At 39.7% G+C, this 20,284-nt stretch overlaps 1 protein-coding gene across 3 annotated transcripts in view; it reads left to right on the top strand.

The window, feature by feature from the left end:
* The window catches only part of arhgef7a (Rho guanine nucleotide exchange factor (GEF) 7a), a 37,478-nt gene extending 17,703 nt beyond the window's left edge, over positions 1–19,775 (top strand). The window contains exons 7-23 of one of the 3 annotated variants that reach the window (XM_024805460.2): positions 291–379; positions 1,075–1,169; positions 1,363–1,458; positions 1,709–1,831; positions 4,034–4,172; positions 4,259–4,318; positions 4,432–4,578; positions 4,941–5,027; positions 5,141–5,219; positions 5,307–5,446; positions 6,914–7,135; positions 7,283–7,376; positions 7,685–7,774; positions 8,204–8,383; positions 12,266–12,365; positions 18,707–18,761; positions 18,908–19,775. In XM_024805460.2, the coding sequence (XP_024661228.2) occupies positions 291–379; positions 1,075–1,169; positions 1,363–1,458; positions 1,709–1,831; positions 4,034–4,172; positions 4,259–4,318; positions 4,432–4,578; positions 4,941–5,027; positions 5,141–5,219; positions 5,307–5,446; positions 6,914–7,135; positions 7,283–7,376; positions 7,685–7,774; positions 8,204–8,383; positions 12,266–12,365; positions 18,707–18,761; positions 18,908–19,030 (1,919 nt within the window). In that variant the 3' untranslated portion in view covers positions 19,031–19,775. Of the gene's footprint in view, positions 1–290; positions 380–1,074; positions 1,170–1,362; positions 1,459–1,708; positions 1,832–4,033; positions 4,173–4,258; positions 4,319–4,431; positions 4,579–4,940; positions 5,028–5,140; positions 5,220–5,306; positions 5,447–6,913; positions 7,136–7,282; positions 7,377–7,684; positions 7,775–8,203; positions 11,902–12,265; positions 12,366–18,706; positions 18,762–18,907 lie in introns of those variants that run through there. The other 2 variants (XM_014410195.4, XM_076874800.1) reach the window with 2 other exon arrangements.
* Positions 19,776–20,284: the final 509 nt, after the last annotated feature.

Genomic DNA, 20,284 nt, shown 5'->3' with positions numbered 1-20,284 from the left:
AATATAACGGTGAGTTCACTGTACTTAAAGGCTACAGTTAGAATCTACAGCAACTGTGATGATTCCAGCACTTTGAATCTGAGCCACGAAGAATTAAGGCACTTCTGAATGGATAAGGGGGTCCAACCTAGTGCTGTGACGGTGTACTTAATAAAGTGTGCAGTGATTTATAAACTGTGGGTAGACAAACTGGCTTGTTGATGTGGTTTGTGTAATATTGAATTCAAAATAGCTTGAGGGTCAGTGTATACTTGCATCAATCACATCATTTGTTTCCCTTCTGATCGCAGACAAACAAGTGTCCCCCAAGTCTGGCACCCTTAAGAGCCCACCTAAAGGCTTTGACACATCTGCAATCAGCAAGACGTACTATAATTTGGTAAGCAAGCAACTTAACAGTTTTTTTTTTGCTTTCTCCTGTTAGTATTATTTTCCTCCATGCACCTCTGTGGTTACTATCTTTGGCTTTTCTTGTTTCACGTCTTCCTGTTTTTGTGTGGGTCTTTGCTTTTTTTCCTTCTGTTAATGACCTTCACTGAAAGAAGCTGTCCTCTCAGTTATTTTGCCTTACATGATGGGCAAAATTGTTTTATCACACTGCATCTTTATCACATAGTAGCTACTCTGTGTATGGTTATCTGTAGATGTGGGTCTTTTGGCTGATTATGTACAACCGACTGCATTAAATGACTATTTAAAAAAAAAATACTGATTTTATTAAAAAAAAAAACTGCCCCTTATTGGAGTTATAAATATTTTGCATTGTAATCCATTTTTAAATGTAATGCTGGAGGTCAGCACTGAACCCAAAGCTATGTTTTTATTCATTTATTTATTGTTGAAGATCAAATTATGTATGCATCTTCTGTTCTTGTGTTATTAATTACCTTGACAGAAATTGTGAAAATAATTGATACACTGTGTATTTACATCCACATTTTAATCTTGTATTTTGGTGTGCACTAGAAAGCAATCAAATAAATATTTAACAGAATGAGTGTTATAGCCGTTCTGAATGACTATAACAAGTCTGTTATTATAGATAATAATTTAATTTCTCTCCTTTATTTTTAGGTGTTACAGAACATTTTAGAAACAGAGACTGAATATTCCAAGGACCTTCAGAGTCTCCTGATGAACTACCTGCGACCTCTTCAGAATATTGAAAAGTATGACTCACTTAGACATAATGCGACATAACATGCAGTTCTTTTGAAATGTATAAAATTCACGTGAATTGTTTGTTTTTGTTTTTTTGCATAATCTAAAGGACTAAGTGGGCAGAAGTCCTTGGCTTACTTGTACGTGTTACTGAATAATTTTTTTTTACCAATCTCCGTACTTCATCACTTTTTCTTCCAGACTGAGCAGCTCAGATGTGGCTCTGATTCTGGGAAACCTGGAAGAGATCAGCACCTTCCAGCAGATGCTCGTCCAATCACTGGAGGAGTGCACCAAGTTAGTCCCTCCCAGCACACACAGCCCCACTGCAGCAGCATCTTCACTGTTTCTCAAGACACAGAAGGACATCTAGTGTTGGGCTGCATGTACTACAGGGATATTGGGCTAGACTGTACTTAGACTATGGAAATTTACGGAATTACACTGCATATGTGCATATTGCCTCTTCTTAGTGTGGGAGAGTTAATATAGGTGTATTTTGACCTTCTGCGATCCTATTTTTTATTTTTGTTTTTTATCTGTTTAGGCTTCCAGAAAGCCAACAAAGGGTGGGCAGCTTCTTCCTCAAGCACATGCCACAGATGAAGGCTCTTTATGTTGGTTACTGCTCGAACCATCCCTCTGCAGTTAATGTACTCACCCAATACAGGTATGCTCATATCAGCTGTATTTAGTATCATTAAACAGTGATGTCGGCCTTTCCCACACGTGGCACAGCAGGTCGTACAAATGACCGTGTTAACAAATCTTGTTGACGTTAAATTTGGTCTTAGCTTCCTCTTGTTTAGGCTTGTCACTGTCATCATCACTGTCCAGTCGATATTCCATTGTTACACACACTGCTGTTGAGGTGTTTTTTTTTTAATTTAATGTATTTGCAGTAGTAAATTACAGACGGGACATCGTAAGAGGCTTAAGGTGGGGCACACTGAACCATTAAGTTTGTGAGATGGCTTAATTTCACCTGATGCATGTCAGCTAGTTATTAAAACAAGTGACCAGAAGATAGCCATTAGCAAAGTAAGTAGATCCAAGAACAACAAGAATGACCACACAGGTAACAGTTTAATGCTCCATCAGTGTTTGGACAGATTGTGCTTTAACAGAAGAGGAAGTGCAGTATTCTCTTTCACTCATGTGTCTGACGCATTAGCACAAACTCTATCTGGAGGTGATAGGCTGAATGTAAATTTTGCTCAGCAGTCTTAGTAACATGAAATTTAAAGGAGCTGCAAGGACCTCTAGAGGACAGAAAATTGAGAGAGATTATCTCGAGTGAGCTGTAGAAGCTCACCTGAGTCGCATCTGAAATATGAAGTTTGTCAGCCTTGTAGATACTTATTGAATTATCCGTCATTCTAAACGTGTCCATAGGCTTTCTAACGTTACTGCCTGGATGGATTGTAACAAATGTTGTCCATATGGAGGTGCTGAAAAGGCAGTGTGTTATTTATCATTTTACCCCTCAGCCTGAGAGCCTGATGGATGTAATGTCGTTACATGAACACAATAACTCGAATGAGGCGATATAGGATATCAAATTGATATCATAGGTGCGTCTATTAAAAAACCCTTGAACAAATTTGAAACTCAGTGACTTCGACCTCAAAGTGTAGGTAAGAGGTCAGGTTTTCTAAAAACAAATCTTGTGAATGTGATAACTCACTAAGGATTTTCAAATTTATACCATATGAGACAAATGGGTAGCAATTTAAAAAACAAAATACGGACTTTATAAAGTGGGCAGCACTGTTGCCTCACTGCAAGAAGGTTCTGAGTTTGACTCCACCATCTGGTCGGGGCTTTCAGGGTATAGCTTGCATGTTCTCCCTGTGTCCGTGTCTGGGAGGGGTTCTCTCTGGGTGGGTTCTCGTAGTCATTCAGGTAGTGGGGTTAGGTTAATTGATGAATCTTATTTTGCCTGTGAGTGCAAGTGATTGTCTGTATATGGTCTCTCTGTGTTAGCCCTGTGTCAGCTTGGCAACCTGTCCAGGGTGTACAGGTAGCTATGAGAGGTGGGTTTTTTAAAACTGGGTTTTCAATTTTTTTATAAAAATGTGTTTTTAGCCTTTTGAAAGTGGAGGACTGTGTATAAAAAAAGCTAAAAGCAATTCACATATTGACACATTGTTTTATGTTTGATGAAGTCCTCTGTGGTAGTGAACAGAGGCAATATTACCAAAAAAGTATCTTTGTTCAACAAATTATGGCTCTAAGTGAACATCTCACGTTGGGCTTTAAGTCACAGTGAGAGGAATAGTCAAGATTTTCTGACATTCTTACAGAGCATTGATGAATTCATTTCAATTTAATTTTATTTATACAGCGCCAAATCACAACAACAGTCGCCTCAAGGCGCTTTATATTGTAAGGTAGACTCTACAATAATACACACAGAGAAAAACCCAACAATCATATGACCCCCTATGAGCAAGCACTTTGGCGACAGTGGGAAGGAAAAACTCCCTTTTAACAGGAAGAAACCAGAACCAGACTCAGGGAGGGGCGGCCATCTGCTGTGACCGGTTGGGGTGAGAGAAGGAAGACGGAATAAAAGACAAGCTGTGGAAGTAAGCCAGAGATTAATAGTCAGTCAAATTAGTCAGATTTTTAAAAAAACAATGTGCAGATTGATTGAAATAATAGGTCTAGCTGCCTCCATAAGCCTCCTTATGAAGGTAACAGGAGTGAGCAGCACAATCAGAATGCCAATTAGGATGGTTTGACCTTCAGTGGTTCTTAAAACTATTAAATAACTAACAAAGCCAACTTATGTGTTGCGTGCAGACCCTGTGATGATGCTGTTTGTGGTGTAGCTTAAATGTTTTGTTTGTCTTTGGTTCTCTTGCAGTGATGTATTGGGAGATTTTATGGAAGGGCGCGGTGCTGTCAGTCCCGGGATCCTCACCCTGACCACAGGCCTCAGTAAACCCTTTATGAGGCTGGACAAATACCCCACACTACTTAAAGAGCTCGAGAGACACATGGAGGTGTGTGTGTCACTGGATAGCCATTTTTCTTCAGCTCCTGTGTTTAGCTTTTTTTGTTAAATGTACAACGTGCCTGCCCTTTTTAGGAGAATCACCCAGACAGACCAGACATCCAGAAGTGCATGTCGTCTTTCAAAAGTCTGTCGGTAAGCTGAACTCTCTTCCTCTCCAGACAGACACAACACGTAACCAGACTTTCTATGAAATGAAGTGGTTTAAGAAAAGATTTTGAAACAGCCGTCTGTCTCTTTCACGCCAGGCTCAGTGCCAGGAGGTGCGGAAACGAAAGGAGCTGGAGCTGCAGATTCTTACAGAATCCATCCGGCTGTGGGAGGGGGATGACATCAAAACCTTAGGCTCTGTGATCTACATGAGCCAGGTCTTGGTCCAGAGTCAGCTGTCAGAGGTATTTATTTGGCTCCTTCATCTATACTTCGCTCTGCTATAAACTGCTGCAATATTCGCTTCCTGTAAATATAATATTAAAGTGCATAAATTGTAGTCTTTTGTACACATAGTACAAATAGTTAGTTCAATGCAAAGAGTCAAAATAATTACTGTTAAAGTTCAAGTTAGTGGTAAAGAAATGTGTCCCAAAACTCGCAAAATTTAAATTAAAGCTAAAAACAGTTACTGTTTATACCTGCCTAACCTTTGCTGCTGCAGCCATTTGTTCATCTGTAGACTTTGAAGTGGGCTATACAAGCTAAAGGCATCCTATTTGTACAAAGAAATGCTTACTCATACTCTCTACACTTTCTGCTTTAGGAGAAAAATGAGCGTTACCTCATGCTCTTCCCCCACATCCTCCTCATGCTGTCTGCCAGCCCCAGGATGAGTGGCTTCATATTCCAGGTCAGTAGTCTCATTTATTTATATATATATAAAATAAATTTAAAAAAAAATTATTTGTTTGTTTTATTTTTTCTTGCATGTCATGTGTATGATGTGGTTATTTCACTCTCCAGGGAAAACTGCCCCTGGCAGGCATGACAGTAACCAAACTAGAAGATTGCGAAGCCCATAGAAATGCTTTCGAGCTCAATGGTAAGGGCACGTTTTACAAGCAAGATGTTGACTCATTCCTGTGGATTTTTATTAACACTTTAAACAATACTGTCCCTGTTCCTGCAGGCACAATGTTTGACCGTCTCCTGGTGATATGCACCAACCAGCAGGACCTGCAGGACTGGGTGGAACACCTGACCAGACAAATCAAACACACTGCAGCCACAGCGCCCAGCCACAAACCACTCACTGTTCCCTGCCACACGGTCAGAACTCAGTGATTAACATACCCACATGTAGATCATTTTCTTTCTATTCATTGAAACCCAGAATATATTGATTTCTCACTGACTGTGACCCTTTAATTACAGTGCATTATACATATAATCACCTCAAATGATGATGCAAACCCACGTGAAGTGGCTGATTACTTTTACTGGAATTGACCACAATACACAATTGCATTTACTGAAATTAACTTTAAAAATGCAATATGGAAGCGTGATATACCATATCTGGTTCAAATATGAATATGAAGCTGCCAAACAGGAGGGAAAGAACTTTCTACACACTTTCTGCAGAGAAGCTTTGTGGATGTAGTAAAGGAGAGGACATGCAGAGGGTTGTTGTGACAGAAGAGGATGCTAGGGATAAGGTGAGGTGAATGCAGGTGATGAACTGTGGTGACCCCTCACAAAATAAGACGCTGCAAACATTTAGTTTTCTTGAAGGAGGCATTTTGTGTCTTAAGTTTGTGCCCACAATCAACCGAACATTTATTCGTGACATTTTTCAGTCCGCAGTGCTCAGTCCAGTATGAATTACACATTTCCTGCTCAGTTGTTTGGTGTCATGATTATTTAATTGTGACCGCAGTAACCATGTTTATGCCCACCCCTCTTTAGTTAATTTCTCCAGGTTCCTAAGGTTTGAGGGGTTCCTTCCCATGACCTGTAACTCTGTCAACAAACTCTCAGTAGTGTTCAGGCCGAAGCTCTGGGTGTGTCACTCCAAATCCATTTTTTTGTCATTTCTTGAATAATTTGGCTCTGTGTTTTGAATCGTTATCTTATTGGAAGGTTCATTGCTGCTCAAGTCCAAGTTTTTCGGTAGCCTGGCTTATGCTTTCATTGAGAATCTAGATATAATAGTCCTATTTCATGACTCCACCAACTTTTACAAGGTTTCCAGGCCCATTTGCTGAAAAACAAAGACCAGTGCATTATACTCACACCTCAGCGTTTGACTGCTGGGAATGTATTTTTGGGTTGAACGCTTCACCTTTCTTTCACCACTCCTCTGCTCCCGAAGAGCAGTGTCTGTTTTGAAATCGGTTTTCTGTAGGTTCGCCTTGGTTGCGACATGTGGGTTACTGTTGGCCTCACGTAACACTTTTCTTGTGAGAAGGGGCATCATCTTGGGTTTACTATTTCTTTGGACCTTGACTGTGTGGAATTGTACCTATTACTGATCTTTTTAGGCTGTAAACAATTGTCTTGATAGATACTGAGGCATGTGAAGATAATTTGGAACAGGGGTAAAAATTAAACATTAGTATTTTTATTGCTTTTTGTTGTGACGCTTGTTTGCTATTCTCATGTATGAAACAGCAAAAACACCTTTTTGTAAGCGCCAAACAAATGAAGAGTAAATCCGTACAGTTATTGTTCTTCTTTGCAAGCTACATATTCATTGTATAATTCACTCACTTTGTTGCTTCTCGTCCCCCTCAGCTCCCATCTCACCCTCTCACCCCATCCCGACATGGTGAGAACAGGGCCTTGACAGTGGCTCCTACCTACCACACCCTGCCTCACCCATCCTCCCATGGGGCACCTCACAACACCATGATGTGGGGCCCACTGGAACCACCAAATACCCCCAAACCATGGAGCCTGAGCTGCCTGCGACCTGCACCCCCACTACGGCCCTCTGCCGCCCTCTGTTACAAGGAGGTAAACCTGATTTATGTTGCTTATGTTAAAACTATATAATCCTAATGCTAAGAAACTGTATGTGCTAGTGAAATGAATAATGATCCTTTTTTAAAAATTAATATAGCCTGTTTATAAAGTATTCTACCGTTTGCCCTTCATGTGCAGGATCTTAGTAAAAGTCCTAAGAGTGTGAAGAAACTTCTTCCCAAGCGCAAACCCGAGCGGAAACAGTCTGAAGAGGAATTTGCCTTGAGGAAGAGTATGTGTAAAGTCTTTTATTTTCATATGCTTAGTCTTTTTTGCCTCCATAAAAAGTAATAGTATGACATTTAAGAAATGGCTGAATTGCTGCCTGACTCTACGGAAAACTGCATATTGTTGTGTATACCTCCTTTTCCTTATAGATTAAACAGTGCTGCTAAACTAATAGCTTGTTCTCTCCCTACATTTTACTCACTAGACGGCTAAGAAAGCGGTATCAGTCTTCCTATTTCTTTCATAGTGAGAGAACAAAGACATTAGCATGTGAATTAAATGTGCTTTTTCCTGGCACCGTCTCTTTCTCAGGCACAGCTGCTCTGGAAGAAGACGCCCAAATCCTGAAAGTTATCGAGGCATACTGCACCAGCGCCAAAACCAGGCAGACTCTTAACTCTAGTAAGAAAAAAAACAAACTCTTACCCGTCCAGATATACAAACGAAAGAAGAGAGATTCATACTGGATCTTGCTCTCTTTGTAGCAGCTGCATCTGTATTCTGTACTCAGTGCCTTTCTTTAACTTTATTCTGTACTGACCCCTCTAACAGTATCTCTTCTTCTTCCTGTTTCTCCTCCATTCCTTTACTTTTGGCATTATTTTCCTTGAGTTTATCCTTTCCTCATCTTTTATTTGATGCTTTTCTATAATTTTATCCATCGTCTCATCCTGCATCTTCCATTGGTTTTATGATTTGCCATTTGTTGCGTGTTTGCGTATGCTTCCTCCTTCCTCCCTCCCTCCCTGTGCCGTCACTCGTCTTTCCTCGACCACCATTTCCTCCTCCTGCATTCGCAACATCACTCTCAACCCCGCCCACTCCACCCAGCCTGGCAGGGCACCGACCTGATGCACAACCACGTGCTGGCCGACGTGGACCAGTCCTGCGTGGATTCGCCGGGCCGCCGTAGCAGCGTGTCCCGGCCAGAACTGACCTCTGACCTTTCAGAGGACTCAGACTATGACTCCATCTGGACCACGCACAGTTACAGAATGGGCTCAGTGCCACGCAAGAGCTGCATCTCTCACCAGAACTGAAGACCGTACAGTACTGCCAAGCTGTGCTGTGAAGTGAAGTACAGCCTGCTTACCTCTTTTCTCTTCAATGTGTTTGAAAAAAAAAGATTTTTTTAATTTATCTATTTATTTTCTATTATGATTTTTCAATTTTTTTGTTAATTTATTTGTTTTATTTATTTTTCGACAGTTTGTTTGAAGATGTTTCAGGCATCTCCCTGTTGCCTTTGCCATTTCCCCTTTTATGTGCCTCCTCTCTTTCTGTAGTTGTCATGCAGTAGGTGTTTGATAATTTATTGTTAATTTATCTTGAATGTGACCACTCCCCTGGTTTGAACATAAATGGGGTAAGCTCTCAGGAGAGAGTACAGGGATTTCAGAGTGGAATATGTGGGAGGGAGACCCAGGGGTGGGAGAAGTGGGGACTGAGCTTTTCCTGTCTGATATTCAGATGTATTTCAGGAACGACTGTATTCTATTTACCATGTACTACTCCTCTCCAGTATGTGTTTCTAGAGTATGTATGCTGAAACATAGCACAGATGCTACACAGGTACAGGCACATATCCCCCTGCTGTCTGAAAATATAACGGAATGCAAATGCAATATCCAAATTATCGACGTTTAATAGAATTTTCAGAACATGAAGTTATACCCGTGTTGCAAACCCGTGACAGCATGAAATTTAACATTCCAGATAGCTTTTGTGTGTTCAGTCCAAACTGAATATTCAGTGGTTTAATTAAATATTCAGCGCCTAATAGTTTGTCAAATTCAGTCCAATTTTTTTGTCCTTTGTCCATAGCTGCTACAGAAAGAGAAGATTATCACTTCACTCTCTGAGTAAGGTGTTACTAATTTGATTAAAGTCGTTCTACCAAGACTGATAAATAATAAGGTTCTGACCGTCTAAATGACCAAAAAACTCAATTTCAGACTTGCCTATAGTAGTATGCAGATGTACAGATAGTTTTAGTACGTCTCTTGTGACCATTGCAAATATAATTCTAGCTCTTTGGTATCAGGTGGGGGGGACAGACTATCTGCAGGACTACATACCACCGCTGGCATTAAGTAATTGGACATAATTTGTTTTCCTTTGATTTTTTTTTTTAAGCGAAGAAGTGACTTTTATTACTATTCCTTTTGATAGTTTACTCCTAGTGTAGTCTCTAAGGCATGATCCTCAGTCTGATCTTAAAGTGGATCCATTATGCTTTTCCCAGTTTTCTCTTAAATATACAGTTTCAACTTTGAAATACAAGTCAAAATCTCAGCCTTCAGGATTCAGTGCTCTAAAAGCTTAGTTTGACATTCATTTGTTCTTTTTTCGGGATACATAACAACACGTCGAGATGTATGACGATAAAGAGAGGGGTCTTCTTGATACATCTTCTGTTTGTAAAGACAGCCAATAAGGAGAAATTTGGTGGCTTAAAAGGGAGAGGAGCTAAAATAACTTGGATTAAAGTCAAGACCACACAAAGGACCAGTATAAGCTAAATAAGGATTATTATGAGCAATAATCATGCAAAGACACTCTAGTAGAGTCAAGGAATAAGAATAGGATTTTAATTGGTCCCCTTTAATGTCTAGTTATGTTTCTGTCCGTATCACAGGGTTGCATTTATATAATGGTTTAATACTCAAGTTAATGAATTATTTAAATAAAAGGTTTCATATAAAACAAGCAAAGGGTGTCAGTCTGTGAGCTACAAGCTAAAACGGTTACAATCCTATAGTAGAAATTGAACGCCTTCGTTTGATGGGGGATATGTGTCCCATACGTTAAAGAAACAACTTACCATTTGGGGAAATGCACTCACTACATTTCTTGCCAAGTTCTGTGTGAAGAGTGATAACACCCACGTTCAGTATGACTCTGAAGCTTAGCATAAAGAACGAGAAGAGCTAGTCTGCCTCTGTCTAACGGTAATAAATCCAACAGCTAGGACCTTTTTAAATGTCACCGTTTTAATAAACAAAATTAAGCAGGTTAATTTTAGCCAACTAACTGGTGCTTGTTGACTGACAGCCCCCCCTTTTTTTTAAGTTGTGCTAGGTTTTTATGCTAGTTTTGGCTAAACATGTTGCAGCTCCAGCTCTAACCCTGCAAGCATGAATTGATATCAGTTTTCTTATCTCACTCATTCATGGGAAGAAGCATTTACTTGCGTCCAACTTTGAGTCATGAAGTCGCGTTATGTTCCAGGAGAACAGCTTGTCAGCCATGTTTACTAGCTTTCAACGTCAACTAGCTTGACAGGCTTCTCAGACAGGAGAGGATGGTTATAAAATCACAGATGAAACTAATAACTCTGGGTGTAGCTCTTGTTGTATGCTCTGACAATTTCAACCACACAAAGATGTTCAATGCCATTTGAAAACATCACCCCTTTTCTTTCTTTTTTCCTTTCTTTTTCTTTTTTTGTTGTTGCAACAAACTAGCACCTATGCTGTGGCCTCATTACCGAGACTTGCCTTCGTGTTGTCCGGCTTGTGAGGCTTCCCATACTATCTAGCGTTAATGACTATTTTTATGAAGAAGTATTTTTCCAGTCTTGGATATTAAAAGTACAGGCTGACATCCTCTTACAGTAAGCAATGTAAGTGACATAGAATATATTGGTCCATGTTACAGTTTGAACTGCTCTTTTTTTTCTTCTTCTTCTTGTATTTATTATTTGGTATAAATGCTCCTTTTTAAAAAATTTATTTATATTTTATTCTGTATGCCGATGTTTACAAAATGATCCCTGGAAGAATCGTTTGTTTTCTTTTTGAAATTTTCTCGGTCTGTATCAACGTTTACACAGAATTTATGACATGAAGTGTTTGAGTTCTTTTGCACAATCATGTAACAGGCCAGTGGGTGGGTTGAGGGATAGAATCTGTTAAAATTCTGTACTTTTTGTCGTCTGCCTAGAGTGTGTATGATATAATCCTAAAGGTAGACTTAAGTATTCAGTGTTACTGTAAAGTAAATGCTCATTTGTGGTGTAAATGCTCACCCTCTGTGTTTTGATAGCATTGAGGGGTTTAAAAAGAAAAACAAGCAAGAGAGAGAGAGATCATGATTATACAGGAACATTTCTATGTGAACTACTTGTTCAGCTCAGAATACTGTCAGAGTGGACTTGAAATCTAAAGAGCACATAATGACCCTTTCTGTAAATACTAGTCATCTTGGAGCAAGGAAAAAAACCCATTCAATCTTCTATGAGTATTTGAGCTAAGAATATCACTGTCCTTATATCATGTGCTATATTTTGTGACAGGTGTATTCTGTGGTTTAAGAAACTAAGTCGAACTGTGGGACAGGCAGGGTGACGAGACTAACTGTCTTTAGCCAACATTGTCCTCTGTGTGCTCAAATGTTGTATTCAGTTCACACATGTAGCCATGTCTTATCTGCAAACAGCGCCTTCAGTGTATTTGTTCTACACTGCTGAAGTGTTCAAGTCCCAAACGCTGTATTATGAGTTTTGAATAAATCTGTCATTTGGTAGACGTTGGCATTCATGTGACTTTGTTTTTGCAGAACAAGTATGTGGTTTCATTTGGGAGAGATGGTGAAGTCTTTGCTAGTTTCAAATTACCAAGGTGTATGACGAATGGTCACATGACTCTGTTTTTGTGTCTCCCATTTGCTTTCACTATCCTCTGTGTCTTCTGTCTGAAAACTGGTCTGTGCATGACTAACACACAACTACAACCAGCTGTGCGTGTTTGTGTCTCTTGGATGCTGTGTGTCATTCCAATAAAATTCGGATTTTGGTCTTAAAAAAGGAAAAGTCATTTACCAAAGATGACTGCACTGGCTTACTGCGTTCGGAAGTATCATCTGTTGAAGAGCTGTTCTGTGTTGAAACAGGGCCACAAAGGGAAACAGGGCTCCATGTGATCATCCCCGGTGAGGAGAAAGTACTTTTGGAGGATCCCAGTCGCAATGGACAAAGTACTTTGGAAGAAAAGTAAGATGACTCTCTTTTCCATGCTTCTATCCTGGTTTATGCCTAATGTCTTTAAATCCTGTAATACTCAGCTTAGTCCTTGCTGTATTCTGTATGCGGTGCTTATAGAGCTGTGGAAAAAGTATTTGCCCCCTTCCTGTTTTTTTTTTTTATTATTATTTATTTTATCTTTTTGCATATTTGACACACCTACCTGTTTCAGATAATCAAATTTTACCTACCTGACCCTGTGTGGAAAAGGCTAATAACTGCTTGTGCTACGCGCGGGCAGCAAGAACTGCTTTCAAGCAAGGGATTTAGGCCCAGTCTTCTTTGAAGAATGGTTTTGATTCAGACAGATTGGAGGGTTTGTTTATTAAAGCATGAACAGCCTGTTTAAGGTCATGCCAAAGCATTTCAATCAGGTTTAAGGCTGGACTTTTGGTCAGCAGCGGTTTTCTCCTTAGAGACATCCAAGGGAGAGCTCCTTATTGTTGAATCATGAACTCTGACCTGAACAGAAACGAGGGAGACCTGCAGTTCTTTAGATGTTGTTCTGGGTTGTTTTGTGACTTCCTGGATGAGTCGTTGATGCACTTGTGGAGTACTTTTGGTAGGCTGGCTCCCTCTGGGAAGGTTGCCCCAGTGTTCCAAGTTTTCTCCATTGGTAGATAATGGCTCTCACCGTGGTTCACTGGAGTCCCAAAAATGGCCTTGTAGCAATTTCAACACTGATAGATGTCAATGACTTTGTTTCTCATCTGTTTTTCTTTAAATAATGGTGTGAAGTGTTGCTTTTAGACCACTTTTTCTGACAAGTTCTATTTTAAGTGATTTCTTGATTCACAGTTGATTCATACTAATATAGAAAACTGTTGTTGGAACCCTGCGTCATTACTGCGAGCTAGCTGAAGGCTCTCCTCACCATTTGAGGTCTGTGTTGAAATGACAGTTGTGTTACAGTTTTTTTTTATATAACCGTAGTCTAGTGAGGAGTAAAATAAGTTGTATAAGGGTATGTGTCAGTAGGGGTGGGCGGTATAAACAGTATACCGTAGAAACTATGAATTTGGCGAAAGGTAGAGATTTTGACTATACCGCTCTGCCGCAATAGCGCATGTTGATGGTGTCATCAAGCTGCGCCTGTTTTGGTCGAAAGCATCGCACCGTCTGCAAGCAATATTGTCTGCAAGCAATATCGTCTGCAAGCAATATCGTCTGCAAATTGGGCGACAGTAATAGTGAAGAGACGAAGCACGTTTTGGAATATGAGGAAAGCGAAAAACTGCGCTTCCTCCACTTCCGTACCATTGATTGATTCATGCTGAATTCTCTCGCAGCTGCTCTATTCCCATGTTGTTGCAGTATATTAATGACTAACCTCGTATTGTGGATGGATTATCTCAGTTGTTGTCCTGACTAGGGATGGGTATCGTTTAGGTTTTATCCGATACCGGTGCCAAACCGGTACTTTTGAAATGGTGCCGGTGCTTAACCCTTTAAAACCGGTCGGAGCGGGCACGCTCCATTTTGCGCAACTATTTTTAAATTCCTGTAGAACTGCAACCACGTAAGCTAGCGCAATAATTTTTTTTGCATATGAAACCGGAGGAGTTGTACTTACATCTTATGCCATCAGCTTGTCCTAGGTCACGGTTTCCTTCCACATATAGCTTTGCAAAAACTGCATAAAAAACGCTTGCAGCAACAAAAACATAATATCCCAGAAACACGCTTTGCCGATCCGATCAGCTGTTCGTAACACTTCCTACGTTGGAATAGACGTCAGCGCGAACTATCGCATGTCCGCCATTACCTGCCCGAAACCGGAAGTAACGTCATTTTTGCGGAAATGTAGTTTTTTACCATCAGGGCCTCATAAGCATATACTGGTGTTTTTAAAACTGTTTCGTTTCTGGGATTCTTAGAACTCAAATTGCACTGCTGGAAATAGTTTATTTTGATGCATATGCTGCTTTTTTGCAAATTTGCACTATAATTTTTATTTTCATTTTTCCTGCAGTATATAAAAATTGGTGTATTATAAAAATAAAACTATGAAGACACTCAAAATAAATTTCCTGTGGTGGGAAACTATTTTGTGCAACTTTTTTGAATTTACAGTTTTGATAAGCCCCTTAAATTTTTCTAATTAGAAATATATGTTAAAGAAACAAAAACAATTTTCAATTTTTTTTGTAGTTTATTGCACTTTTTTTGCAATTTATGTAATTGCTATCCACTTAATGCATACCTATTATTAAAATTTGGGCTATAATGGTTGTATTGATGTATAGCAACTTGAAATGTTCCCAAAAATGGCATTACAGCATGTAAAAATATAATATAAGCTCTGGTTCTATTCTAGGTCTTAAAGGGTTAAACGGTGCTTGAACCGGTGCTTAAAGAATGGAAAACACAAACTTTGTCCAAAAACCTCTTGTGTTTTTATTTTTAGCAGTTTCTTTTTTCTGCAAAATGATAACCAAGTTAGCCTTTTCTGTTGATACACCATACCTCCTTTGGTTGGAACCGGTGCTTAAACAATGGAAAACACAAACATTGTCCTAAAACCTCTCATGTTTAGCTGTTTTTTTTTATTTTATAAAAAGATAATAATGTTAGCCTTTTCTGCAGCTATGGGGTATATATGGTATCACTCTATCAAACAAGAAGACAGACAACATGTAACTATGATGGTGTTTGCTAGTTCACCTTACGTGCATTAATTTAATAACGTTAAGTTACTCAACCAGAGAAGAACGGCTGCTGCTGCCATAATCAACCGTCATCATTTCTGCTACACTGGCAGGGCTAGGGGCCAGGACTCTACTCTTCGTCTGTGAAGGTTCTCAGTCATCCAGGTCATTGTAGTCAAAGGAGCTTGCAAAGAAAAGCGTCTGGACTTCTTTAAGTTAATTGAAGACGTTTCACCTCTCATCCGAGAAGCTTCTTCAGTTCTAAGGTCAAATGGTGGAGAGTCCCAGATATAAACCTAGTGGGATATGTCTGTGAAGGTTCTCAGTCATCCAGGTCATCGTAGTCAAAGGAGCTTGCAAAGAAAAGCGTCTGGACTTGCAAAGAAAAGCGTCTGGATGAGAGGTGAAACGTCTTCAAGTAACTTAAAGAAGTCCAGACGCTTTTCTTTGCAAGCTCCCTAAACCTAGTGGGAGTATCCCCCCACAGAGGGACAAAAGGACCCCCTAATGATCCTCTAATCATTGGTGTCGTAAACCACCGCCTCTGTTCAAAGATGGTCGCTCACAGTGGACATAGATGGCACTGTGAGCGACCATCTTTGAACAGAGGCGGTGGTTTACGACACCAACTCTCTGCCATCTATAATCCAGCTTTGAGTTCCCTCCCCAGATGCCTTAACGCCCACTCACATCCTGGGCCATCTGACCTCAGGAATTCGCATGATAAGGTGGGGCCAGGTTTCACAATGAAGTCACCCGAAACTCTGGCTGATTGGGACCCACACCCAGTTTCACACCTTGGCTCAGGCGATTAGAGGATCATCAGGGGGTCCTTTTGTCCCTCTGTGGGGGGATACTCCCACTAGGTTTATATCTGGGACTCCCCACCATTTGACCTTAGAACTGAAGAAGCTTCTCGGATGAGAGGTGAAACGTCTTCAATTAACTTAAAGAAGTCCAGATGCTTTTCTTTGCAAGCTCCTTTGACGACTCTACTCTTCGGTTTCTTGGGGGATGTTGCTAACTCCAGGTCTGATAACAGGCACCACACCAGCAGTAGATGTGCTCGGTGTGAGGTCTTGCAGCAAGCTATTAAATACTGTGCATTTCTCGGCTTTTAAAAAAACGCTATGCATTGCCAGGTGTTTCATCAGATTCGAGGTGTTACCTCCTTTGCACAGTATTACCGTAAAGCACTTGTTGCAGGCTGCTGAGTTTGCATCTTTTGCTGTGAAGTACAGCCAAACTTTTGACCGCTTTGCCTTGGGCATTTTTAATCTGTAGCTCTGCTCTAAAAGAACGTACGTACCTGGGCCCACCTATTATCCTTGGAAAGGTAAAATTATTGGCTAGAATCCAAAGTGTATGACATCTCAAGAAAAAAAAGCACCGAAATGTGCGCTGCTTTTCGGTCTGGTTGCTACCGTTTATGTCAGAACCTATCGGTATCCATCCCTAGTCCTGACTGAAATTTGGTCCGTTTACAGCATTATGCCATGCGATTGCATTTGTCCCTAGCCATCAGACCCTCACGTTAACTTTTATTGAGTGGAAAAAAGCTAGCGTTCATCCTCCAGCTTCACTGTTTATGTTATGCTAACATAGCTCGCTAGCAATCATATAGCACTTCATTAAATACCAGCTAGTCCAACTTCAGTAACCCTACAAACGTCACTGCTGTTTAGTTTTCTGTCTTCGTTAATGTTGGAAGTGATAGCAGAGCCATATGTTTGTTTGTTTTTTCCAGAAACCTCCCTGTCAGAACTCTGCTATATCATGTTTAGGTGGAAACTAGCGAGCTAACTTCCTGCTAATTCATAGCTCTGCTCGGTTTTCATGGATGCCTAAATGTTAAACTTAATTGTTACACCTGGTAAAGCAGCAACGCTGATCATTTTATTAAAGATAAAAGAATTTAGACAGTTTTTAATGCTCAGTGATGCCGCAGTGTTCGTTTGACTTTGGGACCTGAAGCGGACAGAGTTTTGGACCCAGATTACTCTGCGAGGCTCCTGACTATGGTAGCCGTAATTAGTGATGTGCAAATCATGAACGAATCGTTCAATACTTGAGAATCACTTTACTGACTCGTGAATCATGATTCACAAGCCCAACTGTCTCATTCACTGACTCATCCCTGTTGCTGTTAGCAAACTAATTTCACTAGCAGAAATTTATCTACCTTATAATTACAATTATGGGGGAAGAAACAACAGCCAGTTTCTTAACTGAACTGCTCTGCTCTGAACTGGGAAAAAAAGCCCTGAGTAGAAAGCTCACATCAAGACAATAGCTCCTCAGTTCACAGTAGCATCGCTCTGCTAACATGCCAACAGCACATTTGAGTTACTCACCCTGACCCTTCCTGTGCGGAATCATAGCGTAAGCGAATCACTCACTCACCCCCTCTTTTCCTGTGCTGAATCGTAGCATGAACGAATCACTCACCCCCTCCCTTGCTGTGCTGAATTGTAGCATAAAGGAATCATTCACTCACCCCCTCCCTCCTGGCTCACAGCTTCTTCTTCTTCTTCTTGGTTGGAAACCAATGTTAAGGCACATTACCGCCCTCTGGCTTGCAGCTCAGTGGACATTTAGATGAGAAAATATATATTTGACACATTTGAGCAAAATACTAATAAAATAAAATAACAATAAATAAAATGAATTTTCCCTTTAGAAATCGTAATTTTTTTGCTCTTTTTTGCTCTATAAAAATAGTTGTTTTTCTTTTTTAATCACTCATCTTAGTCGTAGGATATACATGAAAAGAGAAACAAAGTAAGTTTGAGTGAAAATGTAAATTTTTTGCACTCTCTGGGCAACTGACTTAGTGACTCAAATGACTCAAAAAACCCGATTCATTTTGGTGAGTGACTCATTCAAACTCGATTCAGTAAAAATCATCGAATTTACCATCACTAGCCGTAATGCTCTGACAATCACACCAAGCGGTGCGGCTTCATAGCTTACCAAAGTCGTACTAAAACATTTTGACAGATTTTTGAGCGCCGTGTTCCACATAAAATCGGTTCGAGGTCATTAAGCACAACCAGAATTCATACATAAGGCACACTGGATTATAAGGCGCACTGTCAATTTTTGAGAAAATTAAAGGATTTTAAGTGCTAAAATACGGAAGAAAAGAATATATCGTGATATATACTGTGATATGGATTTTACGCCATATCGCCCAGCCCTATGTGTCAGCCTTCCTTGTAGGAAAAATAAACTGTTGGTGTTGTTTTGTCTTTTTTTTTGACTGTTTGTTAGCAGTTTTAGAGATATCATTTTCAAATTTTGTGTGATGGTAGATAACAACAATAGCTTGAGTTGATTTAATTTGGGTGAAAATTTTGTCAAGGTCAGACAAAATGTGAAAATCAGTAATGCTTCATCTTAAAACTACAATACAATTGTCTATGACTCATTGTTAGCACCATTGTTTTTTTGCTTTGTTTTTTTTTCAAGTACTTCGCCCTACCACCTCACAATGATGCCTTAGCAGGCCTTCCACATCTAAAAAAAAAAATAAAAAAATCACAAAACATCAAAGTCTCTTGCACTTTGGGGGAAGTTGCGCTCTCTAAGTGCGTTTGTTGTAAATATTTTTATTAATTTCTATAATTATTTTTAAAATTTTATTTATTTATTTTTAAATAGGAGCCTGGTGGACGTGGTATATGCCCTGAGGGATGAGGTTCAAGAGCTGAAACAGGTGATGTTGGATGTTTGTTGGGTAACTCATGATACTGTGTTTATAAAATTATAGATGTCAAAACTGGATAATTTTAAAGGCTGAGTGACTAAATGTCATCTTCAGATTTGTTTTAAAATGTATTTCATGATTGTTTTCCAACACAGGATAACAAGAAGATGAAGAGGTCACTGGAGGAAGAGCAGCGAGCACGGAAGGATCTAGAAAAAGTTGTTAGAAACGTTCTGAAGAGCATTAATGACCCAGCGTGGGATGAGACAAACCTGTGAGGCTCAAGTTAACACCCATGTGAAGCTTGTAGAAAGAAAGAACTTGTACAGTACCTGTGGACTTGATTGCACTGTTTGAAAGACATGAATTAAGCTCAGTTGCGTGAAGGTAAATGTCCATCTTAAGGCAAGTAAATGTGGGCTTGTTTGAGATGGATCCACCAGTGCACTTTAAGTGCCATTCAGCTTAATAGACAGGCCTTATTGAGATGACTTGTTAAACTTCCTCAACCATCTGTCCCAAAATAACATTCCTTGATCACTAAGCAAGCATGACTGTACTGAACCATCCAGCATCAATGTCTGTGGCTGTGTTCACGAAGCTGGAGGATAACTGGAGAGAGTTCCTCTCCGTCTGTTTACAATCATTTAACGGCACAACTATCCACTGTACAGAATGGTACTTTAATGGTGTTAATGGTCCAAAGGCTTTGACAAGTCTTAACTTGAACAAAGCCATTTCATAACCTCTTTATTTAATTTTTTATGAAATGATTTTTTTGCAGGGTATCCTCCTCAGACTCAGGCTAAGCCTGATGTTTTTAACCTTTAGCAAAGCTTGTGCCAGGAAACTCCTTTATGTCTGTTTTTAATCCATTTTTTTCTTTTGTTTTTGTTTGACAACTTTACTTTTTCATTTTTCCTAAGGGAACTGTACAGATATTAATGTTGTACTGTATATTGTAAATACTGCTAAAAGATGAGCCTTTGCCCGTTGGGATAAATAAATGTGTTTTTTGAGGTATGCTTTTGAATGCCGCTACTAAATCTGCACCATCCCCATTTAGTATTATGGAAGGAATATATACACACACGCGCTCGCACTTGTGTGCCCGCTGGGATTAATACATGTCTGTCAGGAAACCTAATAAGAATACCAATATTTAAATTCAAAATTTTACTATTAAACTTTTAGTTTTTATTTAACTTGCCTGAAAGCTTTAGGTGACATAGAAAACCACAAAATCAGCTTATACGCCTTTGTGTGACTACTTCATTATTTCTTTTCAGCACCTATGCACAGAGGCTGTGGATAGGTGCTGGTTTGAAGCCTTTTTGGGAATCTCGCCATATTTCAACAGGTTTGAGAACCAATAATTACATGATGCTACGAGCAGAACTTATTTCTATCCCAAGAAAATCACAACAAGTTAAGTCAAAAAATGACTCTCACCAAAGAGTATACCTGTCTAAAAACTTTTTCCAGTGGTAGATGAAGTAATTTATATATAAATAATTTTTCAAAAGTCCACA

Source organism: Maylandia zebra, linkage group LG16, assembly GCF_041146795.1.
Source record: "Maylandia zebra isolate NMK-2024a linkage group LG16, Mzebra_GT3a, whole genome shotgun sequence".
Taxonomy (NCBI): Eukaryota; Metazoa; Chordata; class Actinopteri; order Cichliformes; family Cichlidae; genus Maylandia; species Maylandia zebra.
The sequence above is the reverse complement of the archived record's forward strand: the minus strand, read 5'-3'. Positions and strand labels throughout refer to the sequence as shown.